We start from the raw sequence: 25,902 nt of genomic DNA, 5'->3' as shown, positions 1-25,902 counted from the left end.
ATTACAAGTACTTGCTTTGGGCTTCTTAAGGCAGAATACAAAAAAACACCCAAGCCAGTTAACAAATGTTTATTTAAACAGCCATTGTTCAGAATGTTATGGATATGCTACATTCTCGTGATGATGTACCCCTGAACAGGGACTGGAATCATTTTCTGTACTTTCTTTGAAAAAATAAAGCCATGTCTTGCTCCCTTCTGAAAAATAAGTCAGGTTTTAACATACGAAAGTCACCACGCACACACTCCCAGATGGAGGCTGAGCAGTTAGGCTCCAATGCCTTCCCTGTCCCTTAACCCCTCCCCGCCCTGGGAATGATGGCCATAGCTCTGGAATAGTTCTGCTTTTAGATGCAAAGCAAAATATCTGGCTTTTTGTACTGCAAAGGGCATCTAGACCAGCCAAGGGGGGGGGGGAGGTGCGTTACTAAGCTGCTGGGCCTCCATCAAAGCATCTCCTGCTACTTTTAAAGCAAATTCTTGCTTTCCTTTGCCTTAGGCATCTTTTCCTAGCATAAATTACCTCTTTACCTACAGCTCTAAGCTAAAAGTTTCAAAGCTCCAGACACTGTCTGCACCACTTGTAAAGATGCCTATTCCTCTCAGGCATTCAAGAGCAGCTGCTACTTCCATTGCCAAGGGCTTGTCCTCCACCTCCTTGAAACATCTAGATTCCCAGAGTCATCCCTACCCCTTCACTGACAGGGCCTGCTCGGCAGCTGAAACAAGGCAATTCCACAAGAAAACACCAAAGGAACTGGCTATTCAGCAATTGCCTGAACATGGATTCTAAACGCAGAGAGCCTTAATTCCTATATCCGCCTTCTCTCAATGAGAAGACAGCCTTGACATTGAAATCTAGACAACACTGGCAAAACTTGCTGCTGAAGAATCAGCCAGCACTTGCAAGAGTCACAACTGCTTGCATATCTCACCATTTTTTTCTCTTCTAAATCACTAGTTTTTATACAGCAACATGATTAAAGCTTCTGCTGCATGTGGGATGATGTTCAGGATAATTTGCTCCTGAACCTCCATTAACTGAAAACATTCAGCACTCCTCTTCCTGGAGGTGGGTGTATTCGAGTCTCCAGTTGCATTGCACTGAACCGACTCTCCAATATTGATTTTACAACATTTGTACATCATTCTGCTCCCTCTGCTCTTCAGAAAGGTAAAGCACTCTTCTGTGACCCTTCCTGGCTTATGTGCTACAGCCATATTCTTCAGAAGAGAGCAATTTGCAGCATTACAGCTGCTGCCATTCAGCTCAACCACTGGCTGGTTCCCCCCAGAGTTCTATCCCTACACGGCATCTGACTGCCCAAGCCAAAGTACATGGGTCAAGCTCCTAAAGCTTCTGTTCAGGCTGCTATGAATTACTGGAGGTCTCCACGGAGCCTCCTTCCATTGCCACTGAGGTCTGCGCCCACCCTGTAGAAGAAACAGTGGGAAACCTCCGGTTCTGGTCGCTGCCATTCATGACTTGAATACGTGCACAGCTCGTACAACGTATTGACGACAGATAGGACATTCATTCATGCGTTTGCCACACTTGGTGCAGGTGACCATGTGGCCACACTCCAACAACACGCAATCAATGATGGCATCCATGCAGATCCTGCAGAGGTTGTCGTCCTCATCGTTCAGCTGAGTCTTCTCTCCTTCTGCTAAGGCATAACAGAGCCAAGATTAGACAGATTTAAACCACAACAGAAGCCTGTGCAATTGCAAATTTCCACATAAATCATGACCAACTACCTCATCACAGCCTTGTGTATACCAGCATGAACAAGTCTAGTTTGATATTAGAGTAGTTGGGGCTCTGCAAGCATAATCTAAATTTCTCCCCCACCCCTCCAAACAAACAAACAAACCAGAGCAAGACTGCTGCACTCCGGGTCTAATGAAAAGCTGCTGCTTTGCTTCTGGCCTTATTAATCTCCCCTGCTCGCTTGGGTTGTCAGCAGCCATAAAGATTTACAGCATCCTTAAGGAATCTGGGTCACAAGATGCACACCTTCATGATACATGTCCCTGTCCTGAAACCCCATCACTTTTCAGGGCACCAGTCTTTTAGGGGATGAATCAGACAGATGGCACCTTCTGCTCTCTCCCCAGTAGGATGTCCCAAGCCTTAACATTCCATGACCCCAGAAGAGCAAAGAGCATGTTCAGCCCTTAATGGGAAGTTTGGAGAGTTAAGCTTACAAATTAATGCTTATCTGCAAACTAGGCAAGTAGACAGTAGACAGCACCTTGTCCACAGACAGCCAGGTTTCACAGGTGAAATTTGCCATTAGGAGCCAGTCTTGCTTTCTGGCATTAGCAGGTTCAAACAGTCTGATAGGAGATATTCCTACAATCCAAATATGACTTAAGCTGGTATTCCCCGCCCCCGACCCCAAGCTCTCCCTTGGCATTCAGCGTGTAAGCAGAAATGCAGCACACTTACGTGTCCTGTGGTTTTCCTCTGTCTCCCTGTACAGCCTGCTCACTTTCTCCACCAGTTCCCATTTTTCACAGCATCCTGAGTAGTTAACAAAGTTCCGAGCAAGTATTTCCTTCAACTGGCGAACAGTTAACCCTTCAATATCTTCCAGACTTGAAAGATCAGACAGTGAGGCCCTTGCACGTTTCCTGGACTGTCCCGGAATCTAGAACACAGAGTCAGTCTACTGATTATTCACAAGTCAGGGGAGGAACTGGAGGAGCCTGCTAGTTAGCAGCAACTGCACAACATCTTGCTGAATTTGTTCTCCACTCTGCACACAGGTACATAAGGCCTGGGCTACCCAGAGATGCAAGGCAAACGGCAAGAGCCAAAGGACTCTTGTCCTTGAGCACTTAGCCTGAGGGTCACAGCCTTTAGGTGGCAGAAGATCTGCTAGCAGAGAGAGGCAACCTAGCTGGCACTCCGAAGCTTTCTCATCCTTTTCCTATATGAGAAACATGGGATATAAATAAATAACCAACTTACTAACAGCCTGCATGCTTATGGTCCTTGTTGCCAATGAAGCCTACAAACACACATTAAAAAGTCACAAAAGGGGGGGGGGGAGGACCAAGTGGGCCTTGGATTTACTGATGCCAGTTAGTGAGTCAGATAATTTATAACCTGCCTTTTCTGTTCTAAATATCTATGACTGCTTATGATAGAGTGAAATTTACAAAAAAGGAATTAAATACAAAAAGGGGCAGAAATATAATGAACAATCTACCCCAAAGCCTCGCTCCCTGCCCATTAAGGTCTCTGAGTAATTCCCACTCCAGATCCTATATTTCCTGGTGTAGTAAATCAATTCAAGTGTGACATTGTTTTAGCCCCCGTTCCATGCCATTTCCTTCCAAAGAAAGCCTATCCGAACTAGCCGCTTCTAAATACACAGAAAGCAGGTAAAAGCTCTATTTCAGTATTTGATGACTGGATACCAGGTCAGTGTTTTATAGTAAAACTGTGATCTGCTTTAGAATGTCGTTTGAAATTTCTCGGTGTGAGATCCTCAGGCTCTCACCTGCTCGTCTGTATTTTCCTCCTCTTCACCAGGGTGGGCCAGCAGTCTGTCATTTTGTCCCTACGTGCACAAGAGCATAAGCATTACCCCCCTCGTCTGCCAATGAGAGAAGGAAAGCACTGGGATGCACCTTGCCCTCTGTGCCGCAATTCAAACTAACAGCCCCCATCTCCGGCACCCCCTGGGTTCGGTGGGGCAGGAAGAATCCACGTTCTTTCTAACGTACCTGTAACTGCACTTCGTTTCCTGTGCTCTCGTGCCTGTTTGCAAGCTCACCCTGTGATGATAATACAGATCCTGACAGAGAAATAGGATGTGCAGAAAAACTAGAAGTCTGTGAGCGTGTAGAATATAAGCTGCTAGTGTCTGTATTTTCCGCAGAAGCTAACCCATGATGGCACATGACAAGATCCACCAAGTCTTCCTTTTCTCGACATGTATCAGTCGGGATGTTCCTAAGAACCAGATACTGGCGCAAATCTTTTACTTTCAAACGCATCAGTTGGGGCCGCTGAAATGCTGTCTCTTGCAACAACTGACAGGTGGCACATCTTCGGAGGTTCTCTTGCAACACTGAACACATGGAGCAGAAATCCTTGTTGCACTCACAACACACATGCTAGGAGAACAGATGAAGGGAAAAAAGCAAATGGAACATGAGATCATTGCCCCAAGCACAGCCAACTAACTGCCCAGTATCTTCCCGATTCCTTCAAGCACTATTTGGCAGGATCATTTCAGAGCTTGAGTGATCATCACAATTTAAGATTTTCAATTAAGGCTGAGCCAGGCCTCTCTCCTTGAGCCTTGTTACACAGTACACACATATGGGGGGGTGGGGGGAGTTCTCAATTGAACTGAAGCAATGATTCTGGCTATCAAATACAATCTAATGCCCTGTTGATCACTGTCATACCTTCTTTACACACTTGCACAAATAGTCATCCAGAGGAGAAGGGCAATGAAGTGTGCTCCCAAACTAAAAGATAGGTCTTACTGCTATGGGGAACAGGAGGAAGAGCAAAGAAAAAGAATACCTGACACTGGAGTGCAACAGACTCACCCTTTTTCTGAACACTGAGAATGAAAGGCCACATGCTTTGCAGACTATATTGGCTCCTCCTCCTGCTGAAGATGTGTACACAGTGAAGTCAGTGTTTGGCGTAAACCTAAATGGGTTTGCTCCACCTCCAAATCCAGATTGCTGACCACGAACAGCTCCAGTGCCCATGACTTCATTCAGCAACCCACAACAGGAAGCCCACATGGATGTTGCTCCTGCCTGAAAAAAACACAACACAGAAAAATCACTGTTGTTCCTCAAAGCCTGGAGGCCTTTCCAACAATAAAAAACATACACTGCAATCAGATCTCCATTCTGGAAGAAATGCAGCATATCTTTATGCTCAGCCCTCACCTATATTGGCTTATTACAGTAGAAAAGAGCAAGAGTCCAGTAGCACCTATAAGAATAACAAAATTTGTGGTAAGGTATGAGCCTTCATGAGCCACAGCTCACTTCTTCAGATACAGCTGGAATGTGAGTCCATCTGTCCTTATATCTTGGAGAGTGGAGTGATTACAGAAGCCGAGTGACAATGGCTAGTGAATGAGAACAGCATGTGTGATGAGATAGCATGGGGTTTGCAGAGGGGTGGTGGGTGTGGACAGTTTATTACAGTGTGGCTTTATTACAGTTTGCTGGGGGGGAGGCTAGAGACTGAAGGAGGGAATCATTCCAAGCAACTTGAAAGAGATTGTTGTGGGACCCTTCGCAGGCCTAAACAATGTTAGCAATTATCAGCTTATCACATCTGGGGCAAGATACCTGAGCAGGTAGTTGATTAAGGAGATTATGTAGACTCATTTCAGCCTAGCTTCTGATTTGGTCAGGGAACTGCCTTGGTCACTCTGTGGGTTGACCTTCACCAGAAGACAGACAAGAGGAATGCATCTGTGGCTTCTGCATCTCTCACACTGATCGAGGAATTTTTCTGGCTGGTTGGGAAGTGTAGTGGGGCACTGTGCTCCAGTTAACTGCATTCTTGTCTAGCCAACAGCTTGCACAGACATTTTTAAATATTTGCAGCCATGCAAAGACCATGATACCCACTCACCGCCAGTAACAGAAGGGGGAACAGATACATGACCGTTTGCCACCTTGAGCATGAAAAAGCAAGTACTTCCAGCTAGCTGGGGGGAGAAAATGGCACTTTCGCCATGAGTAAAATATATTGCTCAGAGTGCTGGAAAAACAGAGGAGCCTACAATGGAAATGCTACCTTGTGAGAAAAAGTGTGGATTCCCTGCAGCAAAAAACAACTGCACCTTAATTACAGGGGGGATGGAAATAAATTACCAGGGCTCCAGCTCTGCAGAAAGGGTTCTGGAAGAAATGCATCATTTGGTTACTTTAGCAATAATTCTGGGAACACTGACTGAGCATAATCAGTGTCCAGAATGCTGGCAACTGAACTGCTGTAATTGTTTCAGGTAAAGGAAAAAGCTGGAAACCTGGTACTGTGCCACTGGAGAGATTACTATAGACTAGCAAGGCAACTCCTAGAAAGCAAAACAGAGCAAGTGAAATAAGTCATGGGAAAAAGGGACTAGCAAGTTACCTGACCCCAGTCTCCTGCTCCCACTCCCATTTTCCATGGCAGCCATGCTACTTTCCATGCTTGGAATTCCCCCTTAGGCCCTGCTTCTCTCCATCCCACCCCAAGGCCCCAGTGTTGGACAAAAACATCACCTGCTGCTCACGTGCCTGACAGTTCTTCCCTACTCCATCTCCAACACTCAGTTTTAAAGCTTTATTCTCACCCACCCTTTCTTCACTAGGGATGTTGACATAAAATCAGCCTTGCTTTGTACATCTAATACAAACTCCAAGTGTTCCACACAAGGGCTACATCATGTCCGCTGACTGGCCGTGCTGGCTGCATCCCAAGCCTCCAACAGACTCCAGTCCCAATCCATACACAGTCTTACGTCAACCAAACTGACTCTTTAAAGCCCTCAAAACTGTCCGTGAACCCTCAATTTAGGCTCATCTTTATCTAAATCCTTCTCTCCCCAACTTGGTTGTGCCTGCATCATAAGACAGCAAGGTCTGGTTCTGCAAAGCACTTCACTCGCTGCTGGAAATCAGCACATTTTAAAGAGCAACCCATTCCCCCCTTCTTGAGATTTAGGGAGGAAGCAAAATCTGAACTGGGCACCTGACCATCCTGTTGCCCCAACTGCCCTCTGGTTCTACAAGGTAGTGCTGTGCTGCTTGATATGCAGCCACATTCAGATCATTTTTGGCACCAAAGGAGTAGAATCCCATCTGAAATGACATTTGACATTGTACTAAGAATGTCATGCTCTTCCCAGCAAGATTTAACCATACAGGTATTTCCAGCTCTCTCAAGATTTTGTGATGTTTGTACTGGAGAATTTTTTAGTCAAAGTCAAGGACAGTTTAAGTGAACAAATTACAGAACTGAAGGATTTTAAAAAAAGAAAGCAATACACTCAATACAACTACAAGCAATAAACGGTGTGTGTGTATGCCATTATAATTAAATAGGATTGTAGCCTACTGCAACAATTACTGTATTGTACTGCACTGATTACCTTGCTTTTATTGCAGGCTGCTACTTTCGTAATTCCACTTTTTGCGCGGTTGATAGTACACCTTTCCTTAGATAGTTTGTTCTTTGCACTGTCTTCCAATTCTGTAATCCTAATCCTAGTACATTGTTCATTCTTATATATTCTATTCATTCCAGTTTGAGTCTGAGTGATACAAGTTGTTTATAGATAAATGAATATGCTCAATTTCTTATTTTAAGGCAAGAATACTTTACGGCAGGAGTCACTAATTCCCCCATGAAGGACGCATTAATTTTACCACTTCACCGTAGCTTCAGTCAGCTCAAAACTCTCCAAGGCTACATTTGAGGGCTGAATATATTGGAAATGCTTATTGTGAAGGCTCCATAGAAATCAGTTCTTACATGACAACTGACTTGCTCTGAATAGCATGTTTTAAGTAAGAGTGTAACTCACCACCAGTTAATTTGGTCTCAACTTCATCTTCACTTCACTACAAATACTGTGTGTTTGTTAACATAAATCTTTTAATCTGACACAGTATCAACTAGGCTAGACATATCAAAATAAAAGCAAAACAATGTGGTGGTGGGCAGCAAGAAATGAGATGTGGCTGTAGTCAGACCTGGGAAAATTCAAAGAGCCTAACATCTGATGTCAAAAACTACAATGTGACTTTTTTCTAATTGATATTAAGACAAAATATTTAAACTGACATGTGTAAAGTTGGATTGCCTTATTTCTGTGCCAAACAAAGGCATGGCATATAGCCAAACTGAAGAAATGGAATATATACAAGTACCTGGAGTAGCTTCAGTACAAAAACCTTTTAATATTTATGTATTTGAATTGGGCACTTGATTATTCTTCATATATTAGAACTGTGAAAGCACCAAGGGGAAAGTGCCAAAGCAGGATTACCACTGAACATCAAGAAGACAAAAGTGATGACTACCGAGGAACTACACAATTTTAAAGTTGACAATGAGGAAACTGAAGTTGTTCAAGATTTTCTATTCCTTAGCTCAATCATCAACCAACAGGGAGACTGCAGTGAAGAAATCAGAAGAAGATTGAGACTTGGAAGAGCAGCTGTGAGGGAGCTAGATAAGATCCTTAAAGATAAAGATGTCTCTCTGGGAACCAAGATCAAGATAATACAAACTATGGTATTTCCCACTGCCATGTATGGATGTGAAAGTTGGACAGTAAAGAAAGCTGATAGGAAAAAAATTGATTCATTTAAAATGTGGTGCTGGAGGAGAGTTTTGCAGACATCATGGACAGCCAAAAAGACAAATAAGTGGGTACTAGATCAAATCAAGCTGGAATTCTCCTTAGAAGCTAAAATGACAAGACTAAAGCTATCGTACTTTGGTCACATCATGAGAAGACAAGATTCTCTGGAAAAGTGAATAATGCTAGGAAAAGTGGAAGGCAGCAGGAAAAGAGGAAGACCTAAAACAAGGTGGCTTAACTCAATAAAAGAAGCCACGTCCTCCAGTTTGCAGGATCTGAGTAGGTCTGTTAGAGAGAGAACGTTTTGGAGGTCTTTCATTCATAGGGTCGCCGTAGGTCGGAAATGACTTGATGACACATAATACACACACACACCAGAACGGACTCTTTGCTTAACTTTTCCATTCTAGTTATAACAAACTCAGTGTATGTGGAAATTTAATACAACTATCTTGGAATTCTGTTCTTCCTATACAAAGCCCGTAACATATGCCAGGTAACCTTGAAAATGCATCCTTGGTGGTCATAAATTTATTCCATTTTTTTCTTATTAGAGGTTTGTTATTCCAGATTTCAAGTTCAGAAGAAAGAACCCTACAAAGCAACTTCAGGCAGTCCAAACTGGACTCCTCACTACTGCATGCAACGTGTGCTGAAAGGAGGTGGCAACACAGGCAGCCTAAACCAAAGCTTTCATTCTGGAGAACAAGCCAAATCAGCAGGGCATCTAAGGCCAATTTGCTGCTTAGACAGCACTGTTTCTCCTTTTCACTAGTCAAAGCCTGGAAACCCAGACAAAGGAAACTGGGCTGCAACTAAATAGTAAGGCCAGCCCTGTGACCCTGTGATCTGGGGCACTCTTGTTTTCTTCTCTTCATATTTTCTCCTTCTCTTTTTTATTTACCTACAAGTTTGGATGTGGTCCCAACAGATGCATCAGGAGATCATTTCTGCCACGGTTCAAACAATTGCATAAACTAGGAACTATTTCTAAGCTTGTAAACAAAAGCAGGGCTGCTGCTTTTCTGTAGATTATATATCTAGTTTGTTTTTGAAAAAATTATTTAGTCATTTAATAAACAGACCACCTGCCAACATTCTCACAAGTAAACTTTTATCTTGAAGAATACTGACCACTATTATAATGAGGATTCTGTATAGGAATTTAGTCCTAGCTATACCATAACCATACATTACAAACTCTTGTATTAATGATGGATGATTTTGCATCTGATATTTTATTGGATTCACACAGCCCCAATATTTAAGGGTGCTCTTGTATATTTCAGGAGAAGCCTTTTGAAAGCGAAAGCAAAAAATGTAGGATCCTGCCATAAGCAGAGCACATAAGGGAGAGAAAACACTGTCACTGTCACATTAAAAAATGCAACAAACTAAGAAACAGAATGTGTTGGATAGTGGAACAGGGATTAAACCCCCGGCATGAGTCACTCCCATTCTCAAGAGTTACCCAAAGGACTCGGTGTTCTCCTGTTCTCTGGCAACATTTGGGCAATTTCTCATACCATGTGCACAACTGAATGAAAAGGGTGTAGGTGGCCTGCTAATCAAGCAACCCTTTGGGACAACCAACCCTTTTTTTTTTTTTTGAAAAATTTTTATTGGGTTAGAATCCATTATTTCCACATTTACATTCAATTTTCCCCAATTTTTTCATCTCTAACCCCCTCCCTTTCCCCCCCCTTTTTGTTGACTTCCAACAGCTTTCCAACCCTTTGTCCCCTTTCCCTTACTTTTATTAGCTTCCTCTATCTAAAACAAATATATATTCTCCATTATTCTAAGCAGTACATCCTTAACTATTTTTAACATTATATGCCCAAACTGTAAGTCTTTGTTTCCATCTTAGATAAACAATTTATCCCAATTTTTCAATTTCAGATATTTCTATATATCATAAACCATATAGATCATACATTCGTTTATATCAAACAATTTGACTTATTCTCTATATATATTACTCATTCTATCTTTTTATAATAGTTCTATATATCTCTCCTCACGTAGTCAATCAATTTGACCCATCTATATCTTCAGACATTCAGTTTGGTACAAAACTTATCAGAAAAAAAGAAAATATTGTTAGTTAATCGCTCCTTATATTTAGTCCTTATAATTAATTATTTTCTCTATGTTCTGTTTGTTAACCTATATATATCTATATATATGTCAATCTATTAATCTGACTGCTTATTAATTCACATTTATCTCTTCTCCCCCCGGTAAAGTCTCCCCCCTCTACTTCAATACTTCAGTAGTTCTCAAACTGCCACAGTTTTCCTCCCACCTCCCATTTCTTCTCCAGGTATTGTTTCAGCTTCTCCCAATCTGTGTTGAACTGCCCTGAGTCCAGATCTCTCAGTTTTCTTGTCATCTTGTCCATTTCAGCCATATACAGCAATTTGTAAGTCCAATCTTCAATAGTTGGCACTTCTTGTACTTTCCATTTTTGCGCATACAAAAGTCTAGCTGCTGCTGTCATATAAAATATCAACGTCCTGTGTTGGGCTGGAATTCCCTCCATTCCCAAATTCAGTAGCAGGAGTTCTGGGTTCTTATTAATTTGAAATTGTAAAATTTCACTCATTTCTCTTATTATTTCCCCCCAGTACTGCCTGGCTACCTCACACGACCACCACATATGATAGAGGGAGCCCTCATGCTTCTTACATTTCCAGCATTTATTAGAAGTATTCAAATTCCCTAGCGCAATCTTCTTTGGTGTCATGTACCAACGATAGATCATTTTGTAAATGTTCTCTTTGATATTAATACATGTCGTTGTCTTCATTGTAGTTTTCCACAAGTATTCCCATGCCTCCATTGTTATTTCTTTATTAAAGTTTATAGCCCATTTCACCATTTGTGTTTTAACTATCTCATCCTCGGTATACCACTTCAACAGTACTTGGTATACCTTGGATATTCTTTTCTTATCTTCTTTAAGAAGGGTCTGCTCTAGTTCCGAATTCTCTATTCGTATACCTCCCTTTACAGAGTCCGAATTATATAAGTCTCTGATCTGTCTATACTGGAACCAATCGTAGTTAGGTGATAGTTCCTCTTGTGTCTTTATTCTAAGTTTGGATGCTTCAGTTTTAGTTATTTCTTTATACGTTAAACGTTGTTCATTATCAACAGCTCTCGGGTCTATCACCTCATATGGAACCACCCACAAAGGGGTTCCTTCTTGTAGATAAATTCTGTACTTCTTCCAGATTATATATAGACTTCTCCGAACAAAGTGATGCAGGAACATCGAGTTGACCTTTACTTTGTCATGCCATAAATATGCGTGCCATCCAAATATTTTTTTATATCCCTCTAGGGCTAATAGTTTCTTGTTCTTTAATGTCATCCATTCTTTCAACCAAACTAGGCAGATTGCATCATGATAAAGTCTCAGATTGGGCAGTTGCATTCCGCCTCTTTCCTTTGCATCTTGTAAAACTTTCACTTTCACTCGAGGCTTCTTGCCTGCCCAAACAAAATCTGATATTTTCCTCTGCCATTTTTCAAATTGTTTGGAGTCTCTGATGATTGGTATTGTCTGTAGCAAAAACATTACTCTTGGTAACACATTCATCTTAACTGCTGCAATCCTGCCCAACCATGACAAATTCAATCTATTCCATTTAATCAAGTCTCTCTCTATCTGAGTCCATAATTTTTCATAATTGTTTTTGAATAGATCTATGTTCTTTGCAGTTAATTCGACTCCCAAATATTTCACTTTACTTGTTACTTCACAATCCGTTGTTTCCATTAACAATTGTTGTTTCTGCTTAGTCATATTTTTGCATAATATCTTTGACTTCTTTTTGTTAATGAAGAAACCTGCCAAGTCTCCAAACTCCTTGATCTTATCTATCACTCTTGGCATGTTCTCCAATGGGTCCTCTACAATTAACATTATGTCATCCGCAAATGCTCTGACCTTGTATGAATAGTCCTTTATTTTTATTCCACGAATTTCATCATCTTGACGTATTTGTATCATCAGAATCTCCAATACTAAAATGAACAACAATGGAGATAACGGGCAACCTTGTCTTGTTCCTTTACTTATCGTCAATTTCTTGGTCAATTCATCATTCACCACGATTGCTGCAGTCTGGTCTCTATAAATTTCCTTAATTGCTCTGATGAATCTTTCTCCCAATTGTAGCTTTTCCATAGTGGCAAACATAAAGTCCCAGTTTAAATTGTCAAACGCTTTTTCAGCGTCTACAAAGAAGAAACCAACCTCTTTGTCACAACGCTTGTCATAATATTCAATAGCATTGATCACTGTCCTTAAGTTGTCTCTTATTTGTCTGTCTGGCAAAAAGCCTGCTTGTTCCTCCTCTATGACTTCCGAGAGCCACCCCTTCAATCTCTCCGCCAATATCTTCGCAAAAATTTTATAGTCATTGTTGAGTAGCGATATAGGTCTATAATTTTTCACATTAGTCAGGTCTTGGCCCTCTTTTGGGATCAATGATATATTCGCTTCACTCCAAGTTTCTGGAATCCTTTGATCCCTTAAAACCCCATTCATCACCTCTTTTAGGAATGGTGCCAGTTCATTAGTCATTGTCTTATAGAATTTAGCCGTAAGTCCATCTGGCCCTGGCGCCTTTCCTAGATTTGCAGATTGTATTGCCTTACTTATTTCCTCGTCAGTTACTTCACTATTCAACTTATTTCTCCAAGCTTCCGAGATTTCTGGAAGTTTGGTTTTCTCCAAATATGACGCTATTGATTCTTTGTTTACTTCTTTTTTATTATACAGCTTAGCGTAAAATTTATAAAAGGCTCTACTAATGGTAGCCTGCTCCAAATACGTTTTGTTATCTTCGCAAATTTTATTTATTATCTTCTTTTCCCTTTTCTTCTTCAATTGCCATGCCAGGTACTTCCCAGGTTTATTAGCACCCTCAAACGCTTTTTGATTCAGTCTTTTGAAATTCCACTCCAATTCTTTATTGCTCATTGCTGTTAGCTGTTCTTGAAGTATTTTAATTTCCTGGTATACCTTCTTTTTCCTTGGTCTCTTTTTTAGCTGTATTTCTTTGGCTTTTATTTTCTCCTCAATCTCTTGTCTTTTCTCCTCTTTCTTCTTTCTTGCTCTACCATTTAAGTCCATTAGTATGCCCCTTACAACCGCCTTGTAAGCATCCCAAACTTTATTGGTTGGTACTTCTTTATTCACGTTGTATTGTATAAAAAACTTTGTCTCTCTTCTCAATATTTCCATATTCTCTCTTTCCTGTAACAAGTCCTCATTTATTCTCCATGCTTTCCTTTTTCTCTTTTTTCCAAATTTCCACATAATTGGGTTGTGATCTGAGCCTACCATAGGCATTATTTCTACCTCCTTAGTCCATAATGCTAAGTCTTTTGAGGCCCAGATCATATCAATTCTTGATAATGTAGAATGCCTTGCAGAATAAAAAGTAAACTGTCTGCTTTTAGGATATTCTCTCCTCCATACATCTTCAAGAGTCTCTTGTTGAATCAACTCAAAAAAAAGCTTTGGTAATAGTCCTCTTTTCTTTTGTGCCGTTGTAGTCTTTTTGTCTAGTTCCAAGTCTGTCACTCCATTGAAGTCTCCAGCAAGAATTATCTGGTCATATGCAAGATCGTCTAAATGCTTCCTTAAATCCTCAAAGAAGCTTTCTTTTGCACCGTTAGGTGCATAAAGTCCGACTACCAACACTCTCTTTAAATTCCAAATACATTCCACTGCTACAAATCTAGCTTCCACATCTCTCATAACAAATTTTGGCTGTAGCTCCTCTTTTATGTACAACACCACTCCTCTTTTTTTCTTGTTGGAGGCCGCTACAAATTCTTTGCCCAGTTTTCCAGATTTTAAATATTTTACATCCTGCTTTCTGATATGGGTCTCTTGCAAACAAACAATGTCACATTTTTGTTTTAGTAGCCAGTGAAAAGTATTTTTCCTCTTATTCGGTGAGTTTAGTCCATTTACATTCCAAGATAATACTTTACACTCCATACTCATGATCTTGTTGGTAAGTCTTTTTCATTGTCCTTAATAAATCGCTCCATCTCTCGCTCAGATCTGATGCGTTTTTTGGCCCCTCCAAACTCAAAGGACACTCCTTCCGGTAACTCCCATCTGTACCTGATTTTCATGTCCTTCAAAATCTGAATTAGCACTTTATATTTTTTCCGGTCCAGTAACACTGATCTGGGCAGTTCCTTCATTATAATAATCGTCTTGCCATCAATCTCCAATGGATCTTGAAACTGTTTTGTCACAATCCTCTCTTTCATATTTCGTGTTGTAAACTGCACAATCACATCTCTTGGTAGTTTCCTCTGGGTTGCTATTCTCGAATTCACACGGTATGCCACATCTAGGATAGCCACAACTTCCTCCTCCTCCTTCCCCAGGTACTCAGCCAACACCTCAGTCATCTGTTCTTGCGCTGACTTTCCTTCCACTTCTGGCAAGCCACGAAAACGTAGCTGCTTCTCCATATGTTTAGTTTCTGCAACTGACATTCTCCCCTTCACCAATCTCATCTCTGTTTGTTGCGTGTCTGCTAAATTCTCCATCGCGTCTTCTACTGTTTTAACTCTCTGCTGCGTTCCTTGTAATTCACTTCGTATTGTTTCCATACCTTTTTTCACTTCTGACAGCTCCGATTTTACTGTCTGTGTAACCTCTTTAACCTCTTTTATCAGCTCCAATTTCGTGTCCTTAAGTTCTTTAATCATATCTAAAAGTTTTTTGTCCAGGTTTTTATCCAGGTTTTCTATTGCCGATTGCCACTCTTTTTTTGACATCGTGGGGCTTGCTTTAGCTCGCTCCCACGAATCCGCTCTCTTCCTTAACTCCGTGGCGTAAAATTTAACGTTTTTCTATTTTAAATGTCCCGGTCTTCTTATAGAAATTAAATTTTAAAGAGTCCAAAATGTCGGGCGTCTTTTCTCTATGGTTTCTCTATGATTTTGTAATCCAAGATGGCCTACTTCCTCTTCCGCTGAAGCCGCGACCCTTCCCCTTTCAAAAATGGCGATTCCCTACTTCCTGCCCTCCAGCAAGGGCCGCTTCTCTCCAGCCACTCTATTGTTATTACGCACTTCCTGTCTCCCGTCTTCCCACAGCAGATCTCGCGATGGTGTCTTTTTCTCACAGCTCCAAAGCCACAGGTATTCAAAACAATAGTCCCATTTCTTTAATAACTTCTTTAAACTTAGTCTCTTTTTAAATTCAATTCCTGCCGAGTCTTCCCCTCCTTTTCACTAGTCTGTTGCAGTTTAAAAATCTACTTTTTTTCCTCTCTGTTTTTATCAATCTGTCCCGTTTCAGAAGATAATGATCTTTACCTTCTCTTCACTTTTCTCGGGTTGTAATCGCTGTTTCGATTTTAAGTTCTCCTCTCAGCTTCTTCCCCCAATCGAAGCTTGGGTATGTAGGTCTTATGCCAGCCGAATTGGCCCCAAAACTGCCGCAGAGATTATAGCCGACCCGTCGCAAGGTGGGACCTCAAGGATCGGGAGGGGACCCGTTGTGTAGAGCCCCCCCTCGTCCGAGATCTAGCTCACCCTAGGGTCTTGAGCGTTCTTTGCCTGCTCCCCGCCTGAGAGCAGTCGGCCGCGGGCTATTTTCACCCCGCCGGCCGGTTAAAACGGCAGTCCGGTCAGCTCTGCAAGTGGAGCTGCGTTAGACCTCCATGGATCCCAAACAGGAAGTCCGGGACAACCAACCCTTGAGAACTTCTGAATCCAGACAGGATGCAGCATTTAGTGCTTCTTCCCTCCTGTCCAAGGAAGAAAACGGAAAAGACTGTTCCAGAAGTTGCCACTCAAGACTGCAAACCAAGTGGGAAAAGGGAGGAAGAAAGAAACTAGATGATGTTTTGCTCCTGAATGTGGCTCATGACAGAGCGCATCCTTTTTATGCACAGGACCCTCAAAGCATATACAGCAAAAAGAAGACAGGTTTTGAGAAAGTCCTTTCTCTGCATGAAACTCCAAAGAACTACTGTCAAATGAGACAAACATTGAGCTACATGGACCAGTTCCATACGGTGTTAATAACTCGGACATAAAAGACCACATTTGTAAGACCTGGCCTTCTGAAATCTACCACTTTTATTGGGGGAAAATTGGGTTGAAGAACTGGCCAGTCAAACAATGGTCAAGTATTTTTACAGCCTTAACTTTACTTAGAACCACAAAAAAGCCCCCAAAACTATCAATAGGCTTTATATCTATACTAATTACAAACACAAATTAAGTAACAGAGTTATACTGTTCTAAATCTGTTGACTTCAATGGACTTAGAATGGAGTAACACTACCTAGGACTACATTAATAGGCTGCAGTCCACTGATTAGGGAGTAAGTCAAACTGAACTCAGTAGGGCTTACTTCTGAGTTATACATACGCAGGATTGCACTGTTAACATGAAAGATGAGATTGATGCTTTAACACTGTAGTACGTTGTTACTTAAGGATTATCCTAACAGAACTTTTCATTTGCTTTTATCCAGGAACACCAGGGTCACTACAGCTAGACTCCCCTCCTTTTTTTCCAATGAAGCAAAAACAGAAATGAAGCAAAGGAATAACTACTAAAAAACAAGAACATTAGGAAAACTTGCTATTAGGCAGAGGGCCAGTAAAAGAAGCTTTGTTCTGCTGCTAGGTCAGTCCCCAACTGCTGCAGGGTTGGGGGTCAAGGAGCCGCATTCTTGCCCTTCCTAGGACAGGATACCTTATCAAAATGTAAAAGGTAAGCTGCATGATCCAGTGGTATACTAGGCTTTGTGGAATATTTAACCACAAGCAAGCAATATGAGGCCAACTGGTAATATTAAGGCAAACTAACTCGTGCTAACCATAGGTATATTGGTTTAAGAATACTGGAATTAAAATCTTTGCCATTCACAGGGAGATGGTATACAGAGAAAGGAACTAATGCTATACAAAGTCCTATGCACAAGACTACATTCCTCTGTTCTACAGTAAACAAAGCTAATTCCTCTTGTTCTCAGTAACCAATGTGAACCCACTTTCATTTATAAACAGGAGAGCATTTTTATAAAGGGAAGACGGTTGCAGTCTTGTCTAGGGAACAAAATTTAAGAAAATCTCCATTACACTGATTATTGTACATTTTCTAGTTTTGTATTCCAACTTCATTGCATTGTTTATTATATGTACAATGCTGTTTTTACTGCACTGTTCCACAAATTTGTTATCTTATCTCATCGTACCATTTGTTACATGTATTATATTGTAGTTATTTCATATTGTTTATATTAGACTCTTTTTGCCAAGCTCTTAATGCCACATTGATGCATTGTTTATGGTATGGATTATACTGTCATTTTTTATGTTCTTTAATTTGATAATCCAGAACACATGGTATGTATTGTACTGTTCTTATTGCACTGTTTTTGAACTTGTAATCTGAACTGTGTAATCTGCCTTGAGTCTCAGAGACAAAGACAGACTACGCATTAAGTAAATCAAATAATAATACAGAACTATCAATGTACAAGGTGCTCAGTTCTACAACAATTCAATCTAATGTGTAAATATATATTTAAGTAGTTATTAGAGAGTAAGCTTCACTCTCCCTCATCAAACAGAAGAACAAAATGCAGGAGTAAACTTTCAACCTCTATTCACACTCAAGCAAACAGCAGAGAAACTCTTTAACTGTAACCAAGCTGTTTACAGTTTATGATGGCCCTGGATGCCACACGGCTAGGATGCTTTCATGATCATCACAAATCTTGACACTCCACTGTGCATACGACCCTCTTATGAGGATCAGGTACACAAATCTTCACAAAGCAGTTTACAAAAATTAAATTACAAAATACAAATATAGAATAAATCCAATTGAAACCATGCAAAAACAAAACAACTAAAACTACTTGATCAAAGCAACAGCAAAAGTTAAAATTCAACTAATCCCCAAATGTGAGCCAGAATAAAAGCATCTTCACTGGTTTATGAAGAGGGATCAGGGAAGAAGAAGCATCACATTCTCAGGGAGCACATTCAAGAAACCACAGAAGAGGCCAGGGTCCTAATGAACGACAACCAAAAAGAGCAGTTTCGTAGCTTGGGATGCTATTGCAGCCGTACCCACGTATGGAGGCTCAGATCTCTTCTGTGGCAAACAGTTCCTTTCATCAGCTGACTGGTTCACTAGCTATGGCCTTTCACTGAAAAACAAGATCATCTGGCCTCAGTCACCTATGCTCTGGTTGTATCCAGATTAAATTACAGTAATGTGCTCTACATAAGACTGCCTTTGGAAACTTCAGTTGCTTTCCGCTCTTTCCCATTATAGGAGCCAGTGTTTATTATCTACTGCTCCTTGGTTTTTTTATGCCTGACAATTACATTTTGTCATGGTTTTGTATGTCTTTTAACTACATTGTTGTGACCTGACTCAAGCACCTTTAAGAGGAGTACGACTATTTTAAATATACAAGAAAGGAATCTGGAGCAGGGCCTTATTGGAAAGCCTTGAAACCCTCACAGAATCACGTAAGAGAAGGCAGTCCCTACAATGCTTAGACTACAGACCCTGCAAGTTTTTAAAAGCCAAAAGGAGCACTCTGAACCAGACCTGACAGCAAACTGGTTACCAGCACAAACATTTCCCAACAACAGTAACGTGTTCCCACCAAATCCAGGCAGTCGGCACCAGCTGCACTTTGTCATTTTTTTAAAGGAAATTCCACACACCCTCCCAGTGCCTACTCCTCACTCCCTTTCCCCCAAAGGAGTCTGAGGAAGGTGCCAATAAATCCTTACAGTTATAAAGCCTGTATTAATAATAATCTGTTACAATAAGTGTAAGAGAACCACAAATGGGCTTACTAGCCGCACAGTTCACAACTTTTCTTTTTACCTGCATGCACATAATTATACACAGTATAGGCTAGAAGAAGAGAATGCATCCAGACACCTGTCCTCTTAACCTGGACCCAACCCTCCCTGAAAATACCTTCCACAAGCACCACAGAAAGCTCCACCACAACAAAGGTGATAGCAGTCATCCCAATCCACTACAAACCAAGATGAAGGGGGACTTAATCCCACCTAAGAGTGCTCCCATTTAGATCCTAGCAACACTATCAGTGGACCCAACAACATCAGCCATACCATCTCAGGTTCATACTCCTGCTCATCCTCTAATGTGATTTATGCCATTATATGTCAGCAATGCCATTCCACCCTCTACATTGAACAAACTGGCCAGTCCCTTCAACAAAGAATTAATGGACATGTCTGACATCAGAAACCACAACATGAAAAAACCAGGGGGGAACATTTTAACCTTCCAGGACTTTCAGTTGTTGACCTAAAAGTAGCAGTTATCCTGCAGAGGAATTTCAAAGGGAGATTAGAAATAACGAATAACTGATAGCGAAGACAATGCATCCCCCTGGACTGAATTGTGACACAGGCTTCCTGACTCATTACCAATGCTGATTTCCTTATCCAGTCACACCTGCTATTGTCATTCAGCATCTGAAATCATTCCATTCTCCAAGATGTTAAGGACAGATGAACTCATATTCTAGCTGTATCTGAAGTGAGCTGTGACTCACAAAAGCTCATACCTTACTACAAATTTTGTTAGTCTTCTAGGTGCTACTGGACTCATGCTCAGGGTGGATAAAAATCAATGCTTTTTTAAGAAAATAAAAAAAATCAGTTTTATTTAAATTGATTTTTTAAAAAAATTAAATCAGATTTTTAAAATATTTGAGGAAAATCTATCTAAAGATAGTTTTCTATTTAAGACACACTATAGTCCAAAGGTTATCATCATAAAATAAGGATTAGCTTTTAATTATGTAGCATGAGGCTGTATATTCATGCACTATTTAATTTTTTTTGTAAGTGAATTCTATTAATCCATTCACAATGTCATGCTCTTCTAGAGGTTTCTGTAAGATTATTGGGCAGTTTTTCGATCTAGAAGATATTATCACAGATGCTTAGTTTTACAGTACTGAAAACTGTGAATTTGTGTCCGCAGAGATCACGTCTCTTCTTCACAGCAAAAAGGTTATAAAACAAACAGTTGAGAAAAAGACCTTAATCTCATTGTTCCTTTGCAAATCTTTGTGCACAGAACCAACCCCTTACCTCTTAAGTGCTAAGTTTCAAAAAATTCAATGAACAGAAGATTGTTGGGAGAAGAACAGATCTGCACAAGAAGCTAAGTGTGAGGAGTCTTTATGCAGAAAACCATGATTTAAACCTAGTCTCACTGACTAGTGATTTAAATCAATTCGATTTAAATCAAATCCACCCTGCTCTTGCTCTTTTCTACTGCTAAAAGTGCACAATATTGCAGCAAGATTCTTGGCCGGCCATCCTCTATTTGAGGAAAGGAAGCTACACAGCCCCTCAAGCTCCCCCCTCCCCATCTTGGTTTTCTCCTAGGGAGGAGAGAACGGAGGTGCCTCACAATTATTCAAGAGGGCTTTTTACTCAGATAGGAGGACTATACTTTAGGGAAGTGATCTCAAAGAGAGGCACCAGAAAACAGATAGGGACCATGGGCTTTACTACTATGCATGTTTGTTGCTGTGGGTGTGTTCCTGCTAGGTGGTCTCTCTGTTTAATACATCAGTCTTAGAATTGCTGTTGCTCTGTTTCAGCATTTCTTCAACACTGTATTGGATTTCCGCTGGCTTTAAATCTTTGCAAATTTGCATTTATGTACCCTATACAAAAGGATTTTGTATTGTAGGGGGGGGGGTCTCAGATGCTTTGCTAATGAGTCAGGAACCATAGACTTCATCACTATGTTGCCTTACGCACTATCTGTTGTTTTAAATATGTGCTATCTGTGCTTCTAATGTCAGTCCAAGAATTGCTTATGTTCTGTTTCAGCATTCCTTCAACTCTGTATTGGTTTCCTGCTAATGCTATGTCTTTGTAAACTTGTGTTTATTTACCCTATGCCATCGTTTATGGAAATGTCCTTGATATTGACAGTACTAATCTCACATTGTGTAATCTGCCTTGAATCTCACTAAAGCAGACTATAAATGACATAAATATTACATGGTTTATTGAAATGTCCCTGAAATTGACAGTAGTGATGTGTTGTGCAATTCACCTTGAGTGAGAAAGGCAGAAAACAACATAAATAAAATGTTTAAAAGAAACACATGAATAAATAAATCCACCCTCTGACACCGGCTCTTCTGCAAACCCTTTCAGTCCTTTATTTTATTTATATAATTTATAGTCCACCTTCCTCACTGAGACTCAAGGCAGATTACACACTGTGAGATTAGTACCATTGGTATCAAGGACATTTTCATAAACAATGCCATAGGGTAAATAAATGCAAGTTTACAAAGACACAGCATTAGCAAGAACCCAAGGCAGAGTAGAAGAAATGCTGAAATAGAACATAAGCAATTCTAGCGCTGACATTAGACAACATGACATTAGATAACACGAAGCACAGAAATTTTACAGAGAGGCATTTAGGAGAACAAAAGGGGTTTATTTTTTTCTGAAAAGGAAGCTGCAATTAACAAGTGAATAAACCAGTCCTTGACAAAATTTTCCTTAGATCTAGAAGCCAGCCTAGACTTTTAGGGGCCAGCCCCATCCTTAACAAGCATAGTCTCTTCAGTGTTACAGCAGTCAAGCAGATCTCTAGAGAGGCAGCTTACACAATTTCTCGCTGTATCTGAAGAAGTGAGCTGTGACTCTCAAAAATTCACATATCCTAGCACAAATTTTGTTAGTCTTATAGGTGCTACTGGACTTTTGCCACGAGGCAAATAAATGCAAGTTTACAAAGACACAGCATTAGCAAGAATCCAATACAGAGTTGAAGAAATGCTGAAAAGAGCATAAGCAATTCGAGACTGACATTAGACAACATGACAGGCAGCACACAGGAGCATATATTTAAAGTAATATTTATTTATAGTCCGCCTTTCTCATTGAGCTCCAAGGCGATTACTACAGGGTGAGTGAAAAGCCAATATATTCGCCCGGGGTTAGGGTTGCCACCCTCCAGGTGGTGGCTGGAGATCTCCTGGAATTACCACAGTTCTCCAGGCCATAGAGATCACTTTCCCTGGAGAAAATGGCTGCTTTGGAGGGTGGACTGTATGGCATTATCCCCTGCTGAGGTCCTCTCCCTCTCCAAACTACCCTCTCCAGGCTCCACCCCCCCCCCAAATCTCCAGGAATTTCCCAACCGGGAGTTGACAACCCTAGGCCGCCTCCCTCCCCAATGGAGCGCGTGTGGAGCATTTTAATATGAATGAACCCCACCCCCCGCCTGAGGACTGTGCCCCCTCCCGGCTGTGCCCAGCCTCCGGCGCTTGGGAGCCAAACGCATTCCCCAGGAAGAAACCTGGGCGCTGCGAGGCGGGGAAAGAGGATCCCCTTCCCCGCCCCGCCCCGCCCGGGGAGCCGCTCCTCCCGCAGGCCCTCCCCACAGCTTTCTCCTCAGGGGCCCCCCTCGCGGCCACCCACTGACAAGGGAAGCTCCGCAGGGCCTCGCCGCCCCGCGTCTCTCCCTCGGCCACGGGCGTCGCTTGAGCCGCTGGCGACCCTCGGCCGAGGCTCACCTTCATGGCCGCTCCGGCGCCTCCTTCCTTCTCCCCGGGGAGAGCCGCCGCCGCCGCCGCCCGCGGGCGCCAGGGGGGGTGAGGAGACGGGGGAGGGGCGCCGACCGCCCCAACGCCTTGCCTCTCGCGCCGCCTCACGCGCACGCGCGCTCCCGCCTAGAGGAGGAACCGCGGCGGACTCTTCGCCAACCGCCCGTCTCCATTGGCTGCCCCGGTGACCAATAGGAGGCCAGGCTTCGTTCACCGCGCTGCCAATTGGAAAGGAAGCAGCGGGGAGTGGGGGGCGGAGACAGGAGTCCAGTTTTTTCCTAGAACCGCGGTAGAAGAGTCGACGTACAGTTGCCAACTTCCAGGTCGTGGCTGTAAATCTCCCGGATTTACAACTGGTCTCCAGACGACCGAGATCAGCTCCCCTGGAGAAAATAGCTGCTTTGGAAGGTGAACTCAATGGCATTATATCCTATTGGTCCCTCTTAGGGTTGCCAGCTCCATGTTGGGAAATGCCTGAAGATTTGAGGGGTGAAACCTGGAGAAAGTGGGGTTTAGGGACGGAAAGGCATGGCATAATTCCGTAGAGCATCCCCCAAAGTAGCCCTTTTCTCCAGATGAACTGATCTGGAGACCAGCTGTAATTCCGGGAGATCTCCAGCCACTACCTGGAGGCTGGCAACCCTAGCCCCTCTCCTGGCTGCACCCTCAGAGCTCCAGGAATCCTTCCATGCTGGAGCTGCGAACCCTAAATTTGTGGCACCTGAGAGACCAACAAGATTTTCAGGGTACTAGCTTTCTTTTTAAAAATATTTTTAGTTTTTAACCAATAAGGGGTATGAAGGAAAAAGAACAAAAGACTTAAGTTTACAAGAAAGAAAAAACTATAGATACACTTTACAAGGTTTATTAAAGTGTAGCAATTATATAACATTTTTCAGGTTATATAAAATATTAAACTATATAAGCTATATAAGGGGTATATAGTGGTACAAGTTTTGGAGCGTCAAAGCTGGTATCTGAAGACGGGTGTATATAAAAATAAAAAGGATATAAATAAATATAAATAAATAAGAGACCTTTGACTCTGGAAAGTTCATACTCTGATAACCTTGCTGGTCTCTAAGGTGCCACTGCACTCAAATCCTACTGTTCCACCGCAGATCAACATGGCTACCCTGAAACTATCTTCATTTGTTTCTGTTGGAGGAAGAAGAGGGGGAAGTAGAGAATGAAATGGGGAAGAGTGGGGGAGGAGTGATATTGCCTTGCAGCTCACCCCTGTTCTCTTTTTTCTATGCACTTGCAACATTTATTTGCTATACATGCACATCACTTAACTATACAGTACTTGTAACATGAATATAAAAATAAATAAAAATTTATTACTAAACAAATACAAATTAATACTAACATAGTAGGTATGTGAGAGGGAAGGAAGGAGGTATGGTAAAGCCCACTCTCATCAGATCTTGGAAGCTAAGCAGGGTCTGCACTTGGATGGGTGACCACCAAGGAAGACTCCGCCGAAGAAGGCAATAGCAAACCACTCTGCTTCTTTGCCTTGAAAGCCTCTTGCTGAGGGTTGCTATATGTCAGTTGCAATTTGACTGCACATACACATACAAGTGGGTAAGCTGACACAGTTCTATTTACTTCAGTGTGCTTGGGAATAAAGACTAGGGTATGGGGGAGGGGGGTTGTTAAGCAATAGTATCACAGAAGAGGTGAAAGCACAAAGTGCAGTTTGATTGCTGACTCTTCTGCAACAGACAGATAAGCTGGAGATAGGCTCCAAAAGTAATAACTGTATGCTTTTTGAAGTTTCCAACAACCTGCTGCTTTTCTCTGGATTAACCCCCTGGTTCTACTATAAGGCCTGCAACCACATGAGTGGGACTTATCCACAGGGATTCTCATCATCAATGCCATGGGGAAAAACTGTAGAAAAGGTTCACCTGATGATGTTCCTGCCATTTCCAAAAAGCAACTACACAGCACAGTAAAACAGGAGAGGATCTTGCGGAAAGCTGTTCTGCTTAGTGTCAGAATTTGTCCCTTTCTTGACCCTCTCTTGCGTGTGCAAGGACTAACAAGATTACTTGGTCATGCTGTCTGGCTAGGAAGGTAAACCCCTCTCATGCTGCTATTTTTATGCTATCACTAGAGAGTTATTAGTATGCTTACTCGATTGAGGAAATGGTTTGCTCAATCGAGTAAGCATACTAATATATAAGTAAATAAATAAGAATAAAAGTTATAAAATAACTCAAAGCCCACAAATCTTCAGTATCAGAGGAATTTATGGTCTATATCTGCATCTTTGCTAATAATCCACCATAAGGGGATAATCTTAGGGAAACAATTCAAAGAACAAATCACAAACAGAGGAATTGGACCTTGCTGCATGTTCAATGTATGCACCCTCATTCACAAGTTTGTTGAGCTCAGAATGGTCTCTCTCTTCTAGAAGTCCTTCCAAATGTGACAAAATTCCTACATTTTCCTGTAGGCAATAGCTCCATTTATATATATATATATTGTCATATGAGTGTGTTTCCCTTAACAACATATTCCCTTACCACATGTTTGCACATTGAAACACATAGATAGTGCACACTCATGTTCTAACTGTGTTTAAGGGAATGTGGACAATTATTCTGGTTTTACCCAGCTGTAGTTAGGAATACCAAAATAAAGTATATGAAATGCCACATGGTGCTCCATTTTAATTAAAGCTCTTTAGCTGATTACTGATATTTGTATTTATTTATTTGCATTATTTATAATCCACCTTTCTCACTAAGACTTAAGATAGATTTCACAGTCTGAGTTGATACAGTCAATTTCAAAGACATTTCAAAAAACAATATAATAGGGACCAGAAATGCAAATGTGCAGAGTTAAAGCCAGCAGAAATCCAAAACAGAGTCG

The 25,902-nt window shown here is 41.5% G+C and overlaps 1 protein-coding gene across 2 annotated transcripts; it reads right to left on the bottom strand.

Moving 5' to 3' along the window:
* Window positions 1–54: 54 nt before the first annotated feature.
* RNF34 (ring finger protein 34) lies at window positions 55–23,106 on the bottom strand. Of its 2 annotated transcripts, none has more exons than XM_054997045.1 (6): window positions 22,981–23,106; window positions 4,578–4,796; window positions 3,741–4,133; window positions 3,515–3,574; window positions 2,455–2,656; window positions 55–1,669 (listed from the first exon to the last, which is right to left on the bottom strand). In XM_054997045.1, exons 1-6 carry the CDS (start codon window positions 22,984–22,986, stop codon window positions 1,479–1,481), a joined length of 1,071 nt encoding a protein of 356 aa, XP_054853020.1. In that variant the 5' UTR covers window positions 22,987–23,106; the 3' UTR covers window positions 55–1,478. The 2 variants fall into 2 exon arrangements, with proteins under 2 accessions (XP_054853020.1, XP_054853022.1); XM_054997047.1 differs by having other exon boundaries at window positions 55–1,666.
* Window positions 23,107–25,902: the final 2,796 nt, after the last annotated feature.

Source organism: Eublepharis macularius, chromosome 13 (assembly GCF_028583425.1).
Source record: "Eublepharis macularius isolate TG4126 chromosome 13, MPM_Emac_v1.0, whole genome shotgun sequence".
Taxonomy (NCBI): domain Eukaryota; kingdom Metazoa; phylum Chordata; class Lepidosauria; order Squamata; family Eublepharidae; genus Eublepharis; species Eublepharis macularius.
This window is presented reverse-complemented; position numbering and strand designations above follow the sequence as displayed.